Raw genomic sequence first — 20,000 nt, 5'->3', positions numbered from 1 at the left:
GTATAATTAAGTACTTGTATCTGTTTACAAGACACACAATGCAACATAAGGCCATCCCACACACATTTATGTTCTAAGCGCTTCCACACTCTCCTCCCTCTCTTTCTAACACACATATACAAATACACATTTGCATTTTGCGACTGGTGCTATGCAAGCAGTTCTCCGCTCACCATTTTACCAATGGCTGTTCAAAGCAGAAATTCAAGTACTTTTAATGAATTCTTTCAGCAGAGATAATATCTATTAACATAGATATAAAATGTCAGCCTGTAGATGGTTTTGCAGGATCGGGTTTTCCTTCAAAATCAGATAATGCAGCAAGTGTAATATGCAGTTATCTACACTAATTAAATATGCTCTGATAAAATAGTTTTAATTTGAAGTGATTATATGAGCGTTATCAGTGATATAGATGCACCTATCATCTGTTACCAAATTAATGAGGATAATAATATACATACAATCATACATGTGCGAGTGTTTGTGTATAGAAGTAAGCATGTGTGTGAACATGAGTGTGTGTGTTAGAAAGCGAGCGAGAGAGAGCAAAAGAGAGAGTGTGAGTGAACATGTGTAAGTGTTCATGTGTGATGTGTATGGAGATGAAAGGGGTTGTGAGTGCGTGTGCACCAGTGTGTGTATGTATGTGTGTGTTAGAAAGCGAGCGAGAGAGAGGTGTGTGTGTGTAAATATTTCAGCTGTTCACAAAGCCAGGCAACTAAAACCACTTCTTTACCGAATGTTGTCTAATTATTTTATCAATTGGAATCTCACTACACATACCTGTTGTCATTGCTCTTTTTAGTGGCAGTGGTTGTGGTGGTGGTGGCGACGGTGGTGGGGTTGGCATTAATAGTAGTGGTGACATTGTTTAGTCCCAAAACAGCCCTGACTGAGTGTAAACCTGTTATCAAAAGCATTCCGGCTCTGACCACCCCTCCCATGTTTCCTTTCTCTACAAGCCTAGTGCACCCCATTTTACATAATTGCAATATGTCCTTCATTTTTTTAAGCCAGTAAGATTTGTTTGAGGGAGATTTAGCTTCTACTTCTAACAGGCAAATCATAATCATCATCATCAAACGTCTGTTTTCCATGCTGGCATGGGTTGGATGGTTTGACTGGAGCTGGCAAGGCCAGGGGTTGCACCAGGCCCCATTACCTGTTTTCACATGGTTTCTATGATCGGATGCCCTTCCTCATGCCAACCACTCCATAGAGTGTACTGGGTGCTTTTTATGTGGCACCATCATTGGTATCAATTCTGCTCTGGTGGATGGGTTTTCTTGAGTACATCAATACACCAGGTACCTCAGTTCAGTCCTTAGTTATCTCCTTTGTGAGGCTCAGTGTCTTGAAATCGATCCTCAATACTTCATCCCCTGTCTTCCTAGGTCTCTTCCACAAGTTCCATCCACTTTTGTATGTCTAACCCCAACCACTTACCAGAGTGTGCTGGGTGCTTTTTATGTGCCACCAGCACAGGTGCGTTAACACAGCATTGGCACAGGTGCCTTTTAAGTGGCACCGACACCTGAAAGGACAAGCCTGTATATGTAGAAAACAGGGATTTTGCTTATCTTGACATGTCTTATCAAGTACAGCAAATCGCCACATCTCCCGGTCCCTTGTCATTTCCTCAATGAAACCCAGCATCCCATGTCTTCCTCCCTCCACAGGTACCCTCTGTCCACAATTAGGGCTTAGCATTTCGCTATGTAGCTCTCTACATCCATATGAATCATACAACCAAACCACCATCGTCTTCTCTCTTGCATATGGCATCAAATTCCTCTTATGCCCAACTTTTCCATCAATACCTGTACACTGATGTTTCTACATCCAGTGGAACATACTAGTTTCTTGTTGACTTACATGTGATATAAATTGATGTTATTTAACCCCAGGTGAGCCTTGATGTAGCAAACTTGTGATTAAAAATCTTCCAACCATGACCATCCTATCTGCTTTGAGGTTTAAGTCTATAACAACATCTTGCAATCTATCCTTTCATTTTTTAACCCTTTACCTGTCCTGCATATCACCTGTGCACCTGGTGTCCATGCATCGTATATGATGCACACTCACAATTTATTTCCACCACCAGATTAACTTGAGACTTATGAAAAGAAAGCTTTCTGTTACCGAGATCGTCTGAAACAAGGGCTGACTAAGAGTCTGAAAACAACAAGCATGGGTGTTTAGGACAAACTTATGAAAATGGGGACAAGATGGTAACGTGTGATTTTTTAGTCTATTGCTGCTATTTGTAGCAGGCTGAGTGACCATAAACAAGTTTCCATATTAACTTATGGTTTGTTCATTCACTTAACAGCCAATTTTTTCCATGTTAGTATGGGTTAGATGAATACATATTATTGAGGTAATGTGTTACAGTTGAATACTCTTCCTGCCACTCACCTTTATCTATTTTTCAAGTAAGGAGTTATCTTGTTTCACATGTCTTTGAAAGCACAAAGCCAGCTCATGGTTCTCTTAAAAGAAGTGACAAAGCAACACCAATTGCTACCCGCAATTTTTGTAGAGCACAAATTTAAACAAACACAGGTAGGTCCACCCACACAAAGGGCTTATTTCAGTTTCCATCTTCCAAATTTACTCATAATGCTTTGGTTAGTCCCAGGGCTACAAAAAAATGTACTTAATCAAGGTGCTACACATGGGATTGAACCCACAAACATATGGTTGTGAAGTGAACTTCTTAACCACACAGCCGTGCTTGCACCAGTTGGTGATATTATGATGGTCTCTTAGTATTTAATATTGGTATTGTTGTTGTATGGTTGTGGTTGGACCGAGATACCTGGTGCCTTGCTGTACTGAAGAAGGCCCGTACTCCACAGCAAAAGTGTTAAGGCCTCTTCCCCTTGGTGAAGAGGATTGGCCTTCAAGAGCCCTGTGCTGGTGCCACGTAAAAAGCGATCATGCAATGCCATCTTAAAAGCACCCAGCACACTCTGTAAAGTGGTTGGCGTTAGAAAAGGCACCCAGCTGTAGGAACCATGCCAAATCAGACTGGAGCCTGGTGCAACCTTCCAGCGTACTAACCCCAGTCAAACCATCCAACCCATGCCAGCTTGGAAAATGGACACTAAATGATGATGATGATGATGATATCCCAGCTCTATGTGAGGACTCCTACCTGTCATAGACAACAGTTGAAGGTTCCATAATTTCTTGGTAAACAAACGGTACAGATGATTTATGCATAGTGGTCAAATGTTTGTCCTGTTCATTAGGTCACACCCGCCATCAAATCAACATTGCCTGACCAGGTGCACGGTGTACCACATGTCAGATGTCAAAATGATCATAGAATAATGTTAGATGAAGTGTTTTGCTCAAGAACACAACACACTGCCTGGTCTGGAAATCGAAACCATGATCACGAGATCATGAGTACAACATCCTAACCATTGAACCACACATCTTCACTTTATGTGACACAGAAGCTGACCTAACACTACAGCAGCTCTAGATGATGTAAAGATAACTGTGGCTCCCATGCCGGTGGCACGTAGGGAGCACCATCCAAGCATGGCCAATGCCAGTACTGGCCTTCATGCCAGTGGCACGTAAAAAGCACCCACTATAGTCTTGGAGTGGTTGGTGTTGGGAAGGGCATCCAGCTATAGAAACCTAGCCAGATCAGATTGGAGCCTGGTGCAGCCTTTTGGCTCGCCAGCATGGAAAGTGGACGTTAAACGATAATGATGGTAGGGTAGGTTTGAGAGATCAGATCTGGCCAGTTTGAAAATAAAACAGACAGAGTATTTTGGCTGGATATGGCTTATTTAAATGCCAAATTCTGCATGACACAGAGGGGGTTGATCTCATCTAATTAACTTTTATGAATGGTTGCTTCCTTCTTGTGTGTCTGGAGTTTTAGGACTTTAAACATCTCACTCCTGTTCTGAAGATGGTAAGAGTTTTCTGAAGAAGAATTAATTTAGCTCAACTTTTAACATTCTGTTTTTAGTTTTGTGTGAAAACCTGTTGACCTTGGTAGAACTTGAACTCAGAACACATGAAGCCAAAATGTTAACCACAAATCACTTCAAATGATGTTCAAAATTTCAGTGATGTGGTTGTTTTTTTTTTAAATTACATTGTAGGGTAGGTTTGAGAAGTCGGATCTGGCCAGCTTGAATATAAAACAAACAGAATATTTTGGCTGGATATGACTTATTTAAATGCCAAAGAGTTAAGTTCTCCTGTGAAAGAATTCAGTTTCTAAGAACAATTTTGGATCTGGATTTTGGATTTAACTCCTATTATAGAAATACAATGGGTCTTTAATAAATTTTGCCATGATAAACTTCACAATATTTTACAATAGAATTTTTATTTCGTTTTATTTATTCTTTTGTGTTACATTTTGTATTCCAACAAAGCTTCAACCTAAAAAAAGGAAATGTTTTGTATCTTAATTGAGTTTATTTCTTTTAAAAAGGTCATTTGTTAAGTTGCTTTAGGTGTTCAGTCTTTTAGTTTCACCTCCAACATGTTTTCAGATTCTTGAAATGGTAAACAAAGCTATTTTTCTTCTATATTAATTCACTTTTTATAGCCTTTTGATAAAAACTGGGTTTTTTTTTAGTTTGTGAAATTTGCCTCACGCCTAATTGTTTGTAACTTTTTCAATAAAGAATGTTTCTAAAAAGCCACACGGGCATAGATATAGCCTTCAACTTTATTGATGCCAACTCTCCTTAGACCTCCCCTTGTCCTACAGTACAAACTTCCTGTTTTAAACTCATGTGAATTGAAATCCACAAACATTTCATTTACATTTACATTCCAAAAACCAGCTTAACCTTTGCCTATCCAAAGTAATTTCATAAGTTTGTCCTAAACATCCACGTTTGTTTTCGGACTTTTAATTTAGTCCTTGTTTCTGAGTAACATAAAGCTTTCCTTTCTTAAGTCCCAAGTTGAAAAAAATTGGGTATCTGTATCAGATATGATACACAGATGCCAAAGAAATATGTCTTGTGTGTTAAATGCTCTACACTAGAAAGGTAAAGGGTTAGGAATGAAGTTGTTTTACTCAATTCTTCATTATTTTCAAAATTAATAGTGTAGCAAACTCATAAGAGGCGGAGAGAGAACATAATTTCTCATGTTCGGGCAAACGAACTTACGTTCTCTCTCCGCCTCTTATGAGTGAAGGGCTAATGTAGCAAACTCATAAGAGGCGGAGAGAGAACGTAGGTTCGTTTGCCCGAACATGAGAAATTATGGATTTCTCATTGGTTGAAAATTATTGTCCATATACGAATTCTGAACTTCGTTGAAGGAGTTTTTCACGTGGATTCGTGTATGAACAGTTATATAAATCCTGATTTTCGGCAAACTCTCCAGTGATCGTTGGACGGCCACTCAAATCCACGACAATAGAAACAAATGCAGTGTATTCCTATAGGAATATGGCAACAAGAGGAATAACTCTTTTGATACCAACCTGTCTGTGACTGCCCCTGAGTCTATGATACAAATATCCTGCTTTGAAAACGATCTCAAAATTCCATGTTAATTTATGTTGCAAACACCACATTAACCCTTTGTGGGTCAGCAGGGTTGGAATTACACAAAAGGCCATTAGGGGGCTCCATTTTATTTTCACGCATTTCTGCACTATCCATAAAGTAATATTTGTTTAACCTTGTATATATGGGTGAGTGCATGATGCAGAATAAGAAATTTAGAACATTTTTTTTATAGTTTTATAAACTATACATATAGCACTAAATATAAAATAAAACAAAAAGAATAAAAGAAAAAAATGTATATCGATTCATACCAGTACAAATACGAAGAAAATTGACTTATAGTTCATCAGAATATCTGAAGAAAGAACAGAAAAAATAATTTCACAGAAGGCCAATGGGAAGCAGCTGGAACCCCAATGACCATTTTGTGCTATAAAACCCTTGTGACTAGAAATTTGTAACTCAATATTTGTATGTGCATACGTAAACTATTGACAATAAAAGTCATGAGATATCACTTAGATAAAAAAAAATGTAAAAGTTGCATAACTTTTAAAATTTGCTGTGGTTCCAAGGGACCCCGCTGGCCCAGGAAGGGTTAATAATGACAGAGTTATTTTACTAAATTTTTCAGTAGTTTCAAAATTAATTGAAACAAATAGTGTTCTTCACAACTGCTTAACCTCCCAAGTTAACCTGTTATATCTACTATTATTATTATTATTATTATTATTATTATTATTATTATTATTATTATTATTATTATTGTTGTTGTTGTTGTTATTGAGGCAGCAAGCTGACAGAGTCATTAACACACCGGGAAAAATACTTTCATCTGCTGCTACTTTCTGAGTTCAAATTCCGCCTAGGTCATCTTTTTAAGTACCAGTTGTGTACTGGGGTTGATCTAGTTGACTGGCTCCCTCCCCCAAAATTTCTGGCCTTATGCCTAGAGTAGAAAAGATTATTATTATCATTTCAATTCTGTTGGGAGATTCCTGTTTTTTGTTCATTTTTTTATTTCATTTTTCTGCACATCAATAGCATCAGAAGAATGCGTTTACATTCCTGTTTAACCCACAGTAGGGCTTTGTAATATAAATATAAATTTATCCCAGTATTTTTGATTGATGCTGTGTTATGCATCTTTAGAAGCAGCCTTCAGCCACAAACAAGAATTACTTGGTAACATGTACCAAGCTATCAGTAACTGTTTTAAGTACCTGTATAATCATGTACAGACATGGGGCACTTTCTTAACCCTCTTGCTCTTTGATCTCTGACCCAGCTGGAGGGAGAGAAATAAAGTATCTTGCTCAAGGACACAATGTGGCACCCAGTCCAGGAATTGAACCCTTGACATCATGACTGTCAACCGGACCACCTTAACCACTAGGCTATGGCACCTTCAGATATTGCACGTAATATATGTGGGTGGGGAGGGAAGGAGGTTGGTTTGATTTTTGATGGATTGGATTTGATTGAACTTGGTTGCATTTCGTCATTCACTCATGATTTTTTGTTTTTCAATTTTATTTGCAGAGCAATAAAATTAGATTGTAATAATGCAGCCAGTCCTGACCGATATGGACATTATAGAGAAGCAAAATATTGCCAAACTAAGCACCATTGGCTTTGGAAAGTAAGTAGAATCTGCCATTTCCATAAGACATTATTTTGTCACAGAAACAGTCTATGTTTTGTCACACACACACACACACACATATATATATATATTTATGTATATATGTATTTATTTATATGTGTATGTATATCTTAATGTTTTTTTTTTTATGTGACGTTATAAATAAAAACAATTTTATGTTAATGAGCACTAACAGATTGAAATTTAGAAATCACTTTTACCATTTTCCTTCTAAGAATATTACACACATAAATATGTATGTGTGTGTGTGTGTGTGTATCATGCTGGTGTCATGTTAAAAGCACTGGCACTGGTACCATATAAAAATCACCCAGTACACTCAATGGAGTGACTGGCTTTAGGAAGGGCATCCTGTCATAGAAACCATGCCAGAACATACAATAGGGCCTGGTGCAGCCTCTGATCTTACCAGCTCTGGTCAAACTGTCCAACCCATGCCAGCATGGAAAACTGATGTTAAATGATGACGATAATCATCATCATCATCATCATCATCGTTTAACGTCCGCTTTCCATGCTAGCATGGGTTGGACGATTTGACTGAGGACTGGTGAAACCGGATGGCAACACCAGGCTCCAGTCTGATTTGGCAGAGTTTCTACAGCTGGATGCCCTTCCTAACGCCAACCACTCAGAGAGTGTAGTGGGTGCTTTTACGTGTCACCCGCACGAAAACGGCCACGCTCGAAATGGTGTCTTTTATGTGCCACCCGCACAAGCCAGTCCAGGGGCACTGGCAACGATCTCGCTATGTGTGTATATATATATATATATATATATATATATATATATATATATATATATATGTATGTATATATATACACACACACACACACACACACACAAAAACACACATGAAAAAATATCCCCAGGTGTGACTGTGTGGTAAGAAGCTTGCTTCCCAACCACTTGGTTCCTGATTCAGTCCCACTGCATGGTACCTTGGGCAAGTGTCTCCTATTATCACATCAGGCCAACCAAAGTTTTGTGAGTGGATTTGGGCTGACGGAAACTGAAAACAGCCCATTGTGTGTGTGTGTATATATATATATATATATATATATATATATTTAGATTTAGATTCAAAATTGAATATGGTACTTATGTTTAGGCACCAGAATATAGTATGGTATTATCAAAAAACCATTCTAAAACCATATATATATATATATATATATATATATTTATGTATGTATTTGTGTGTCTATGTTTGTCCTACCACCACTGCTTGACAACCAATGTTGGTGTGTTCACATCCCCGCAACTTAGCCGTTTGGCAAAAGGGACTGAAAGAATAAATACTAGGCTTACAAAGAACAAGTCCTGGACTTGATTTGTTTGACTAAAGGCAGTGCTCCAGCATGGCCACAGTCAAAATGGCTGAAACAAAAGAATCGAATACCTGTGTAGAACAGCACCTTAACCCTTTAACTACCAAGACTGACCGTTTTGAGATGCTATTTGAAGTAAAAGCTTCAATTTACTTATCATCATTATTTACATTTGACTGATATTTGTCCTCATTTTGTTTGTTGTTAACACAACGTTTTGGCTGTGGTAGGTTATACAAAGGCGAAACATGCTGCCCCTCAAAATAAGGGTAGAGGAACATCGCAAAGCTGTGACACGAGGAGATATTAATAAATCAGGTATAGTTGATCATTTGTGGAAAAATGGAGACCACCTCTCCCTGTGGGATGAAGTTAAAATAATAGACAGGGAACAACACTGGAAAATACGAAAACTAAAAGAAGCAGCACATATGCTAGGACACAACAACCTCCTAAGCAGACAGAGTGCAGATATGAGTAGCATATAGGAACTGGTATTAAGGAAGGATAGGAAAATATTAGATTTATAAGCCCTAAAATTCACTCCATAGTTGCCCACAGGTATATAGTGTAGTGGTTAAGAACACAGGCTAGTAACCCCAAGATTCCAAGTTCGATTCCAATAACAATAATAATAATGATAACATTGAAAAATACCTTAGGAATGAGAACCAAGGTTTGAAATTTTCCCAAGACAACTGACGAAGGCTGGAGGGTATATCAGCTGAAACGTTGTGTTGACAACAAACAAGATGAGGACAAATATCCGTCAAGTGTAAATAATGTAAATAATGAAAATGACACATATAAGACGTAACATCTGTTTCAACTCAAAATATTACATCAAGAATCATGCAAAACACACACACACACACACACACACACACACACATCAACTATTTATTATTGTTAAAAGTGGCAAACTGGCAGAATCGTTAGCAAGCTGGGTAAAATGCTTAGCAACATTTCATCTGTCTTTACATTCTGCCAAGGTCAACTTTGCCTTTCATCCTTTCAGTATCGATAAATAAGTACCAGTCGAATACTGGGGTTAATGTGATCGACTATTCCCTCCTCCAAAATTGCTGGCCTAGTGCCAAAATTTGAAACCATTATGCTTATTTGTATTGTTAAGGTTGGGAGTGGCATTAGGGTTGATGTAATCGACTAGCCTCTTGCCCCCAAAATGTCATGCCTTTTGCCTATAGTAGAATGCATTGTTATAATTATCATTGAGTGACTGAGCAGTGCATAAAGTGACACTGGGGTACAAATATATGAAGCTCAGTATATCCATCGTAACTACCTGTCTGATAAGGGTACACCAGGTACATACATCACAACCATATGTGCTCGCCATATTGATCTCATACCATGACATACAGTGTATGACCTTGCAGGTGAGACCCAATTAGAATTTTCTTCAGGTTGAGTAGCCCATCCTGCTCAAAAGGTCCTTGAATAAGGGTTGTTTAAGGATGAACAAAAAACACCCATTGTTTCCAGAGTTGAATTATTCAAATCCAAAGAATTCCTCTCAACACATGGCTATGATGCTTCCCCTACTACTTCTGCTCCTGATCAGAGATGCCCATATTGTCAGCCACCAAGGGACATGCTCAACTGGTTAAGGTCAAACAACTGACAAGCAAATCTGTGGTATTGAGCAGAATATTTGCTGTAGCCCATCTTTTACACCAAAATAAAACAATGTACATGATAATACTTCCAATCAGTTAAGATCAGAAGTCATAAGTCACTGCCTGGTACTACACCAGGACAGCATTATTATTGAGTGAGAGAGCAGTGCATGCCATCAAATGTACGAATCCCAGTATATTCTTCATGACTACCCGTTTGATAAGGGTACACCAGGCATATGCATCACAACCATATATGTGTGTGACATAGTGATCTCATATCAAGATAAACAGCACATGACCTTGCAGGTGGGACCCAGTTTTTCTTCAGGTTGAGTAGCCCATCCCACTCAAAAGGTCCCTGAATAAGGTTTGTTTAAGAATATTGAACAAAACAGTGTCTGTCTTTGTTCTGAGTTCAAATTCTGCCATAGTCAACTTCGCTTTTTATCCAATCAAATAGCCCTTCCCTAAATTCCAGGCCTTAAGAAACCATCACTAATTATTATTATTATTATTATTATTGGGCTTGCGAAGACTTATTGGGGCAAGCGAAAGCGAAACCGTCAATGGCACTTGTACCCAGCATCGCCTTCCTGGCACTTGTGCCAGATGGCACGTGTAAAGACATTCGAGCGAGATCGTAGCCTGTGCCGCCGAACTGGCTCCTGTGCAGGTGGCACGTAAAATACACCATTTTGAGCGTGGCCATTGCCAGTACCGCCTGACTGGCCTTCGTGCCGGTGGCACATAAAAGCACCCACTACACTCTCGGAGTGGTTGGCGTTAGGAAGGGCATCCAGCTGTAGAAACTCTGCCAAATCAGATTGGAGCCTGGTGTAGCCATCTGGTTTCACCAGTCCTCAGTCAAATCGTCCAACCCATGCTAGCATGGAAAGCAGACATTAAATGATGATGATGATGATCATCATCATCATTATAACATGAAGGCACTCAGCCTAGTGGTTGGGTGTTGCACCCATGATCACCAAATCATGGGTTTGATTCCAGGAGTGAGTGGTGTGTTGTGTTCTTGAGCAAAACACTTCATTCCATGTTGTTCTGTGATCATTTCAACTTGCGACATATGGCACTTTTGTGCACCTGATGGGGAGAGTGAGTTAATGTACAGCACGAACGTTTGATCCCTATAAACAAACCATTTGTGCAGGTCATTCAGGAAACACTGAACTCTCATATGTCACCTTTGACGGGAGAGTCCATCTCTGTTATTGTTATTATCATTATTATTATTATTATTATTATTATTATTATAAAGGTAATGAGCTAGCAGAATCTTTAGTCTCAGACAAAATTCCGAGCACTATGTCTTCTCTCTGAAGTCAACTTTGCTTTTCGTGTTTTTATGAGAATAATCTTAAGTCCCAGGCAAGTGCTGGGGTTGTTGATATCCACTAAGGCACACCACCCTCAAAATTGCTGACCTTGACCCTAAATCAGAAACCATTATGTGTGAGTGAGTGTGTCTGTGTGTGTGTGTATACATGCTGTCTTCATGTGTTTCATTAACCCTTTAGTGTTTAAACCGGCCATATCTGGCCCAGATATTTCTTCTGTTTTATGTTCGAACTGGCCTGATCTAACCTCTCACAACTACCCTACAATGCCATTCTAAAAATAGACAATAACAGCATCAAAATCTCAAAGTTATGAGACAATATATTATTAATTCAAAACAATATGAATATGAATAAATAAGTTTTACATTTGACAGAGTAATTTGAACACTAAAGGGTTAAACTGAAATTTAAATCAAGCTTGTTTTTCCTTCTTTTCAGTTATCTTTTGTATTTGAGGAAATCCGAGTGATGAAGAACTACGAAGGAATAGTATTACTTCTAGAAGAGGATTATTATGTATCAGAAGACACAATCACCGTGTTACAGATGTTACAAAACCTCAGGAAAAAGTCAGTGAATTCTCATATTCTATTCGTTCTTTAGATGTCTCCCACCCCAGCTTTCATTGCCCTCTTTCTTACAGGTATTGGATATTACGTTAACCAAGATAGTTTCCCTGTATTGGTCATTCCTCTAACATCTTCCAGAGCCACTGGCATGTCCAAATGAGTAATAAAAAGCTTGTTTTGATGTCTTGTGTTCCTACGTTTCACACCCTGTAATAACAGCACATTGGTTTTTTGCTGAACCATGACACACAGATCTTAGCTGCAGTCAAATTGTGGTTATTTGAGCTGCTAAAAATAACTGCCAATTCTTCCATGCTAATGAAGAACTATTTATGTAGTTGCTTGATATATTAAAAACAGCAATCTAATGCAGGAGCTTCTACTTAGATGCTCAGTCTGCTAGAAAGAGCAGCCAAAACTCCTTGAAATCACTTTCTCCTATTATATAGAAACAAAAATATGAATTACTGATTAAAGCCGTCCCAAATAGGCTGACGGAAGGTTGTGGCGACAGCATATGAGGTGGTCAAGACTGGAGTGCCTTTGTTCATGGGTTTACTCAATCAGGGCTCACCTTGGGCTAAACGACTCCACAGATTGTTGTGTGTGAAACTGGGTGGACAATGAAAACCTATCATAGCTGTGTGTGTGTAAGTCAGTGTGTGCATGTTTTGGGTGTATATATATGTGTATGTATGTGTGTGTGTGTGTGTGTGTGTGTGCATATGAATGTATGTGTATGTGTTTGCATGTGTGTGTGTGTGCATATATACATGTATACGCATGTGTATATATATAAATAAAAGAAAAGAAAATGGAGATAAGGAAGTTAATAATTGTTTACAATTAACAAACTGGTCGTCTTTGAAGATGACCAGTTTGTTAATAATAAACAATTATTAACTTCCTTATCTTCATTTAACTGGATATAAGCTATATGCTTAATATAAACCTATTGTTTTAAGGGAATTTCATTCCCTAACAATACCAGGTTTTGAACCAGTATTTCCTTGGATGCAACCATCCTTTCATGAGGTTAACATATCCTCTCATTAAATTTATATATATATATAAATTAAAGAGGTCTTAGGCCAACAGGTCTTGGGGTCTGACAATAAACCATAAAGTTAAACCCAGAGTAACCCCATAAACCAGCCTTCTAATTAAATTATATATATATATATATATATATATATATATATATATATATATATATATATATATATATATATATGACATATATATATATATATATGACATATATATATATATATGACATATATATATATATGCATGTGTGTGTGTATATATATATATATATATATATATATATATATATATATATATATATATATATATATATATATATGACATATATATATATATATATGACATATATATATATATATATGACATATATATATATATATATGACATATATATATATATATGACATATATATATATATGCATGTGTTTGCGTGTATATATATATATATATATATATATATATAGGCCAACAGGTCTTGGGATCTGACGATATGCCATAAGGTTAAACCCTTTATGGACAGGAAACCCAGGGTATATATATATAGATATATATATATACATACACACACCTCTGTGTGTGTGTGTGTGTGTGTGTGTGAGAGAGAGAGAGAGAGAATGGAAGACAAGAATCAGTAAGGGCCAAATTACCTTGTGACATCTTATTTGCCTTTACACTCCAGTTATGTCCCTTCATGCTTCAGTTATTCATTTCCCTTTCCCCTAGAAGATGTGAGTAACCATGCAGATCCTCTACAACTACCTGCACTTCCCCCTACCACCACCACCACCACCACATTCTCATAGTTCCAGCCCTTCATCCACGAGCTACATGGTGACCTCAATAGTACAGGTAGCATGAAAAAGGCACCCCGTCTTCACTGTAAAGTGGTTGGCATTCGGAAGGACACCCAGGCATAGAAACCCTACCAAAACAAACATTGGAACACAATGTTGTCCTTGGATACATTGGATCCTGACAAATCGCCCAACCCATGCCAGCATGGTACACGGACGTTAAAGGATGATGATGCGTAGCTCCTTTGCCTCTCCTCCTTCTGAGGCCAATAGAAAATTAAAAACAGATGAAATACTGGAATCAATGTAATTGATTAAAACAATAAAATGCATTGCTCCAGCAAGGCCATGGTCCATTGACTGAAACCAATAAAAGAATCTGTCCAATGTTACAGCTTTGAATATAAAACTTGTTCATTCTTGCAAAAAGTTACCCTTTTTGTTCTTAACCAATATCACTTCACCTTGTTTACCCCCACCAGTTTATCTGTCCTGGGTACCAAGCACAACACAAGTAATAGTAGTAGTAGTAGTGGTGGTGGCAGAAGCAGTGTTCCAATGTTTGTTTTGGTAGGGTTTCTATGCCTGGGTGTCCTTCCAAATGCCAACCACTTTACAGTGAAGATAGGTTGCCTTTTTCATGCTACCTCTACTATTGAGGTCGCCATGTAGCTTATAGAACTTGAAACTCTGGGAGGAAATGGGGCAGCGGATTCTTCTTCTTATTATTATTATTTTTATTATTATTATTATTATTATTATTATTATTATTATCAAATTAATTCTTCCTTTAATCAAAGACAGTGATTAAGACTGAGAATTAACTTCAGTTTCTGTAGTGTTCCATAGATAAGAGCTAAATCTTTTCCTTGGTTGGGACACCAGCCTTTTAACGAGCAGGGCCTCTGTTGGTTAATGTTGCACATGCATCTGCACATTGCACATTGAAGTAGTAGTAGTAGTAGTAGTAGTAGTAGTAGTAGTAGTGGTGGTAGTAGTAATAGTGGTGGTGGTAGTAGTAGTTTTCACTTAACAGAGTGCGTTTCAAGGGAGATTTAAAAGTTATTTCGAACAGGTTGCCCAACCAGTTGTCTGCAGACCTGTACAATGTGGGGGCAGGTGGTGGTAAGGGTAAGGGCTTAGTGGTCAGTGAGCTGTGTTTGAAATTCTAAAAGGCTCCAACGCTTTTCATGTAATTACTCAATTACTCGTGTAACTTTTAATTGAGAGATGAAACTGGGGGATTGTTTGTTGCTGTTAATTGATAAAACTGGTTTATTGAATAAATAGACTTTTCAAAAGACTAGGGTCTGTGTGGTGGGGGAGGAGGAGGAGGAAAATTCATTTGAATCTAAAAAGGGGGTTTTGGGTAGTGAAAATGTTGGGGGTCACTGATGTTGAAGGTTTTTTGTTGGCTTCAATAAGTGCAGTTATTCATGATAGTGTGGCTATTGCTGCTGGAATTGGTGGCAGCTGTTGGTGCTGCTGTCGCTGCTGTAGTGTGGCAGCTGCTGTCGGTGACAGTGGTGGTTGCTGCATACATCAATACCAGACCAACTGATGCCTTGTGAGAGAATTTGATAGTCAGAAACTGCAAGGAAGCCCATCGTGTGAATATGTGAGGGGTGGGTTGTGCTTCCCTCACCACCACTTGTCAACTGGTGCTGGTTTGTTTCCATCCACTTTAACTTTATAGTTCAGACTGGTAGAATAAGTGTCAGACTTGACAACTTAAAATCCTGAGGTCAGTTTATTTGATTAAACCTTTCATGTCGCATGGCCACAGTCCAAAGATTGAAACAAGTAAAAGATAAACGATATATGTACAGACAAACCACATGGTTCTGGGTTCAGTCCCACTGCATGGCACCTTGGGCAAGTGTCTTCTACTATAGCCTCAGGCTGAACAAAGCCTTGCAAGTAGATTTGGTAGATGGAAACTGAAAGAAGCCTATCATGTGTGTGTGTGTGTCTTTGTGTTTGTCCCCCACTCTGCTGCTTGACAACCAGTGTTGGTATGTTTACATCTCTGTAACTTAGCAGTTCGGCAAAATAGATCAACAGAATAAGTACTAGGCTTAAAAAACACAAATCTTGGGGTTGATTTCTTCGACTAAAACCCTTCAAGGTGGTGCTCCAGCATGGCCACAGTCAAATACCTGAAACAATTAAAAGAATAAAAGAAAGGCTTGAGGAAGACTGACAGTTGCCCTTGCATATTTATTGATTGAATTGACCCCAGTATATGACCAGTACTCATACCGTTGACCCCTTTGAGTTGATTCTGCTAGAGTCGGCACCCTCCATAATAGTTTCTGATTTCAGCACAAGGTCAGTGATTTTGTGTGGTGAGGACTGACCAATGCCACTCTCTATAGAATGGCATTCCTTTTATCCTTTATCATTCAAACCGACCATAACCAGCCAAAATATTCTGCTTCTTCTATGTTGAAACTGGCTGGATCTGACATTTCACACCTACCCTACAATGTGACAGTAAAAATAAACAAATCACATCATTAAAATCTCCAAAGCTCTGAGATAATGTATGATTATTTCAAAACAATGTGAATAATTAAGCATTAGATCTGATCGAGTAATCCAAGTTATTTAATGTTAATCCTTACCCAACTCGGTGTAGATTCTGTCCATGAAGTCTGTTACTGTGCTGGAGGAATGAACCAGTTCTTTTGCATATCACTTATAGAAATTAGTAAAATTAACAAACTTCATTAATTCATTAGATACATCAAGTTATGAAAATGTTCAGTTTTGCACTTAGAGACAAATGATTACAACTGCTTGTAATAATTACATGTTAAAACCCTCAATGAAGCCAGATAACGGGATTATGAATATCGAAGATTAAATATCTGAGAGAATATTTAAGTATTATCTAATGCTTAAAGTAGATTTATTGCTTGCTAAACGATTACTTTAGAATCCAATGAAGACAGTTGCTTGACTCAAGGAACAAGACTTCATTAAATCATAATTGTCTTTAAGTGTTTTCTGGCACCACTCTGCAATTAATCCAGCTTGGTAAATCTAGTTTATTGTCTATTTATGGCCGCTGTAAACTAATAAAATATTTTGCATCATCTGAACGAACTATTTATCGGTTTATGTGTCTTCCAGTCTTTTCATCTTTAATTTGTGGCAATTTCAGAAATGTGGAGGTAATGGGTCTTTTACTGACACAAGCTTCCCTACACCATATTTTGTCCAGTTGAATTAATTCTTTCGTTAATGAGGGGTGGTGGTAGGGGTGAGGATTAGCTTTGGTTTCCATAGCGTTAATTAGATAAGTAGATAAGAACTACAAATCTCTCGTGGCTTGGACCCTGGCCTCTTTACAAGAAGAGCCTCTGTCCGATAGTGATACTCATGCATCTGTACATATGTGGCTAAGTATAGGGGTTAGAAAGCTTGTTTTGCAACCATGTAGTTTCAGGTTCAGTCCTACTGCACGGTACCTTGGGCAAGTATCTTCTACTATAGCCCCAGGCCAACCGATACCATGTGAGACAGAAACTGTGTAGAAACCTGTCGAGTATGTGTGTGTGTGTATAAGTGTGGGGAGAGGGATGTTTGTGGTGTCCCTTACTACTACTTGTCAGCTGATGTTGGTTTGTTCACATCCCCTTAACTTAGCAGTTCAGTGAAAGAGATTGGTAGAATAAGTGTCAGACTTAACAACTTAAAATCCTGAGGTCAGTTTATTTGATTAAACTTTCATGTCACATGGCCACAGTCCAATAACTGAAAAAAGTAAAAGATAACATATATGTACAGACGAACCACATGGTTCCGGGTTCGGTCCCACTGTGTGGCACCTTGGGCAAGTGTCTTCTACTATAGCCTCAAGCTGTGAACAAAGCCTTGCAAGTGGATTTGGTAGACGGAAACTGAAAGAAGTTCATTGTATGTGTGTGTGTATCTATGTGTTTGACATCCGGTGTTGGTGTGTTTATATCCCCATAGCTCAGTGGTTCAGAAAAAGAGACTGGTAGAATAATTACTAGGCTTTAAAAAATATGTCCTGGGGTCAATTTGTTTGACTAAAACCCTTCAAGGCAGTGCCCCAGCATAGCCGTTGTCAAATTACTGAAACAAGTTGACAAATAAAAGAACAAACATTGCCAAGATTTTTTCAGGAAGACTGGCAGTTGCATTTACTTTGAAAGTCTCCTGTCTCTTCACAATGCTGATTTGAACCAATAAAGCTTGGCACCAGTATCGATGCAGACATCACTGCCAGAGCACAACATCCTGGACCAGATACCAGAAGGCATCTTTCCAACCTTCTTACTGCCCCACTAATGCATTGTCCTGGGCTGGCCTTTTTTGCTATTGACCCCAAAAGAATGAAAGGCAAACATGACTTTGGTAGGATCTGAAGTCAGAGCACAGAAAGTTAGAATAAATGCCATAAAACATTCTATCAAAATAGAATTAAGAGGTCCTTTTTTTTTTTTTTTTTTTTTTTTTCTAGTTCTTGTAATTCTTGCAGTGGATTTGAACTTATACTCCAAGAAATCTAGCCAATATTAATTTCATGTAAAGTTAATCGGTAAAGAAAAAAAAAGAAAAGAAAAAAAGGGTATTTATCATTTTACGCAAGTCTGCTTTTAGAAACAGACTCTGCAACAAAATGTCATTGAAAGAATTAATTGCACTGATTTAATTACAAACAAAATCATCATCATTGTTGTCATCGTCGTTTTGGTGTCTACTTTTCCATGGGGTGCAGGATTTTCCTGATGCCAACTTTCATTTGTTTTCCAAGCAAAGTAATATTTCTCCCTGGCCAAAATTGTTCCCATGGAATATTGGAAGCAAACAACACAGCTTGTCTGATAATTTCTCGTTTACAATTTTCGCACATTGCCAAAACCAACACACACACACACACACACAGAGGCATATGCATGGCTCTGTAGTAAGAAGTTTGCTTCCCAGCCACAAGGTTTCAAGATCAGTCCCACTGCATGCCACATTGAGCAATTGTCTTCTACTATAGCCCCAGGCGCTGACTAAAAGCCTTGTGAGTGGATTTGGAAGATGGAAACTAAAACAGTCCCAGTGTGTGTGTCCCTGACCCCCCCTTCTCTCTCTCTCTCTCTCTCTTCATACATATTGTGTGTTTGTGTGTTACTCTCTCCTTGCCTTTGTTTTCATGTGTTAGTTGTAAACAAGTGTCCCTGTCATGTAAGTGGTGTCCTTTATTTACAATCTTCTGTGAAAAACATGTTTGGGCATGGGGGGCGGGGAATAGAATAACCCAAGTTGAAAACAGGTGAGAGTTAGCAACAGGAGGGACAAAGAAAATCTGTCTTGACAAAAATATGACAAACTTTTTTCCCAATTTTGCCTCTGAAATCCATTCACAAGACTTTGGTCAGCCCATGGCTATAGTAGAAAATACTAGCCCAAGGTGCCACACAGTGGGACTGAACCCAGAACCATGTGGTTGGGAAGAAGCAACCTTAACCCAACCAAGCCCATGCCATATATTTTGGTAATAATATTTCAGAGTATCAAAATGTGGCAAGCTGGCAGAATCATTTCGTTAGCTTGCTGGACAAAATACTTAGCAGCATTTCATCTGTCTTTATGTTCAGAGTTCAAATTCCAACAAGATCAACTTTGCCTTTCATCCTTTCAGGGTCAAAAAAAAAAAAAAAAAAAAAACAGTTGAGCACTGGGGTTGATGTAATCGACTTACCCCCTCCCCTGACATTGCTGGCCCTGTGCCAAAATTTGAAACCAATATTTCAGGATATCAAACAAATGACCAGGTGCCTATTGATACTGATTTCCATTACTGCTGCATAGCAATCCCGGTTCTACCATTTACATCTTTTGTTCCACAAATGCTGTCTCTAATTTACTCTTTTATTCCTCAATCTATGACAATATCCTTCACGCAGCCGTTTAGAAATTTTATTTAGATAAGATTTCAACCTGATTTAGTGATTCTTGTACTCAAATATTTAGAGAAGCATTGGGTGGAGTTAAATGTGATTAAAATCTTTTGAGCTTTTCTTCTGAAGTTATTTCAGAAAGTTTG

At 38.2% G+C, this 20,000-nt stretch overlaps 1 protein-coding gene across 5 annotated transcripts in view; it reads left to right on the top strand.

Annotated features, from left to right (window-relative positions):
- Window positions 1–20,000, top strand: part of LOC106880532 (alpha-1,6-mannosyl-glycoprotein 2-beta-N-acetylglucosaminyltransferase) — a 472,677-nt gene that overhangs the window by 406,806 nt on the left and 45,871 nt on the right. For all 5 annotated transcript variants that reach the window (XM_089339717.1, XM_089339718.1, XM_089339719.1 and 2 more), the window contains 2 exons: window positions 7,059–7,158; window positions 11,953–12,083. In XM_089339717.1, the coding sequence (XP_089195843.1) occupies window positions 7,059–7,158; window positions 11,953–12,083 (231 nt within the window). The remainder of the gene's footprint in view (window positions 1–7,058; window positions 7,159–11,952; window positions 12,084–20,000) is intronic.

Source organism: Octopus bimaculoides, chromosome 22 (genome assembly GCF_046866305.1).
Source record: "Octopus bimaculoides isolate indiv1 chromosome 22, ASM4686630v1, whole genome shotgun sequence".
Lineage (NCBI taxonomy): Eukaryota > Metazoa > Mollusca > Cephalopoda > Octopoda > Octopodidae > Octopus > Octopus bimaculoides.
Note: the sequence above shows the minus strand (reverse complement) of the source record. Positions and strands in the feature narration are given on the sequence as shown.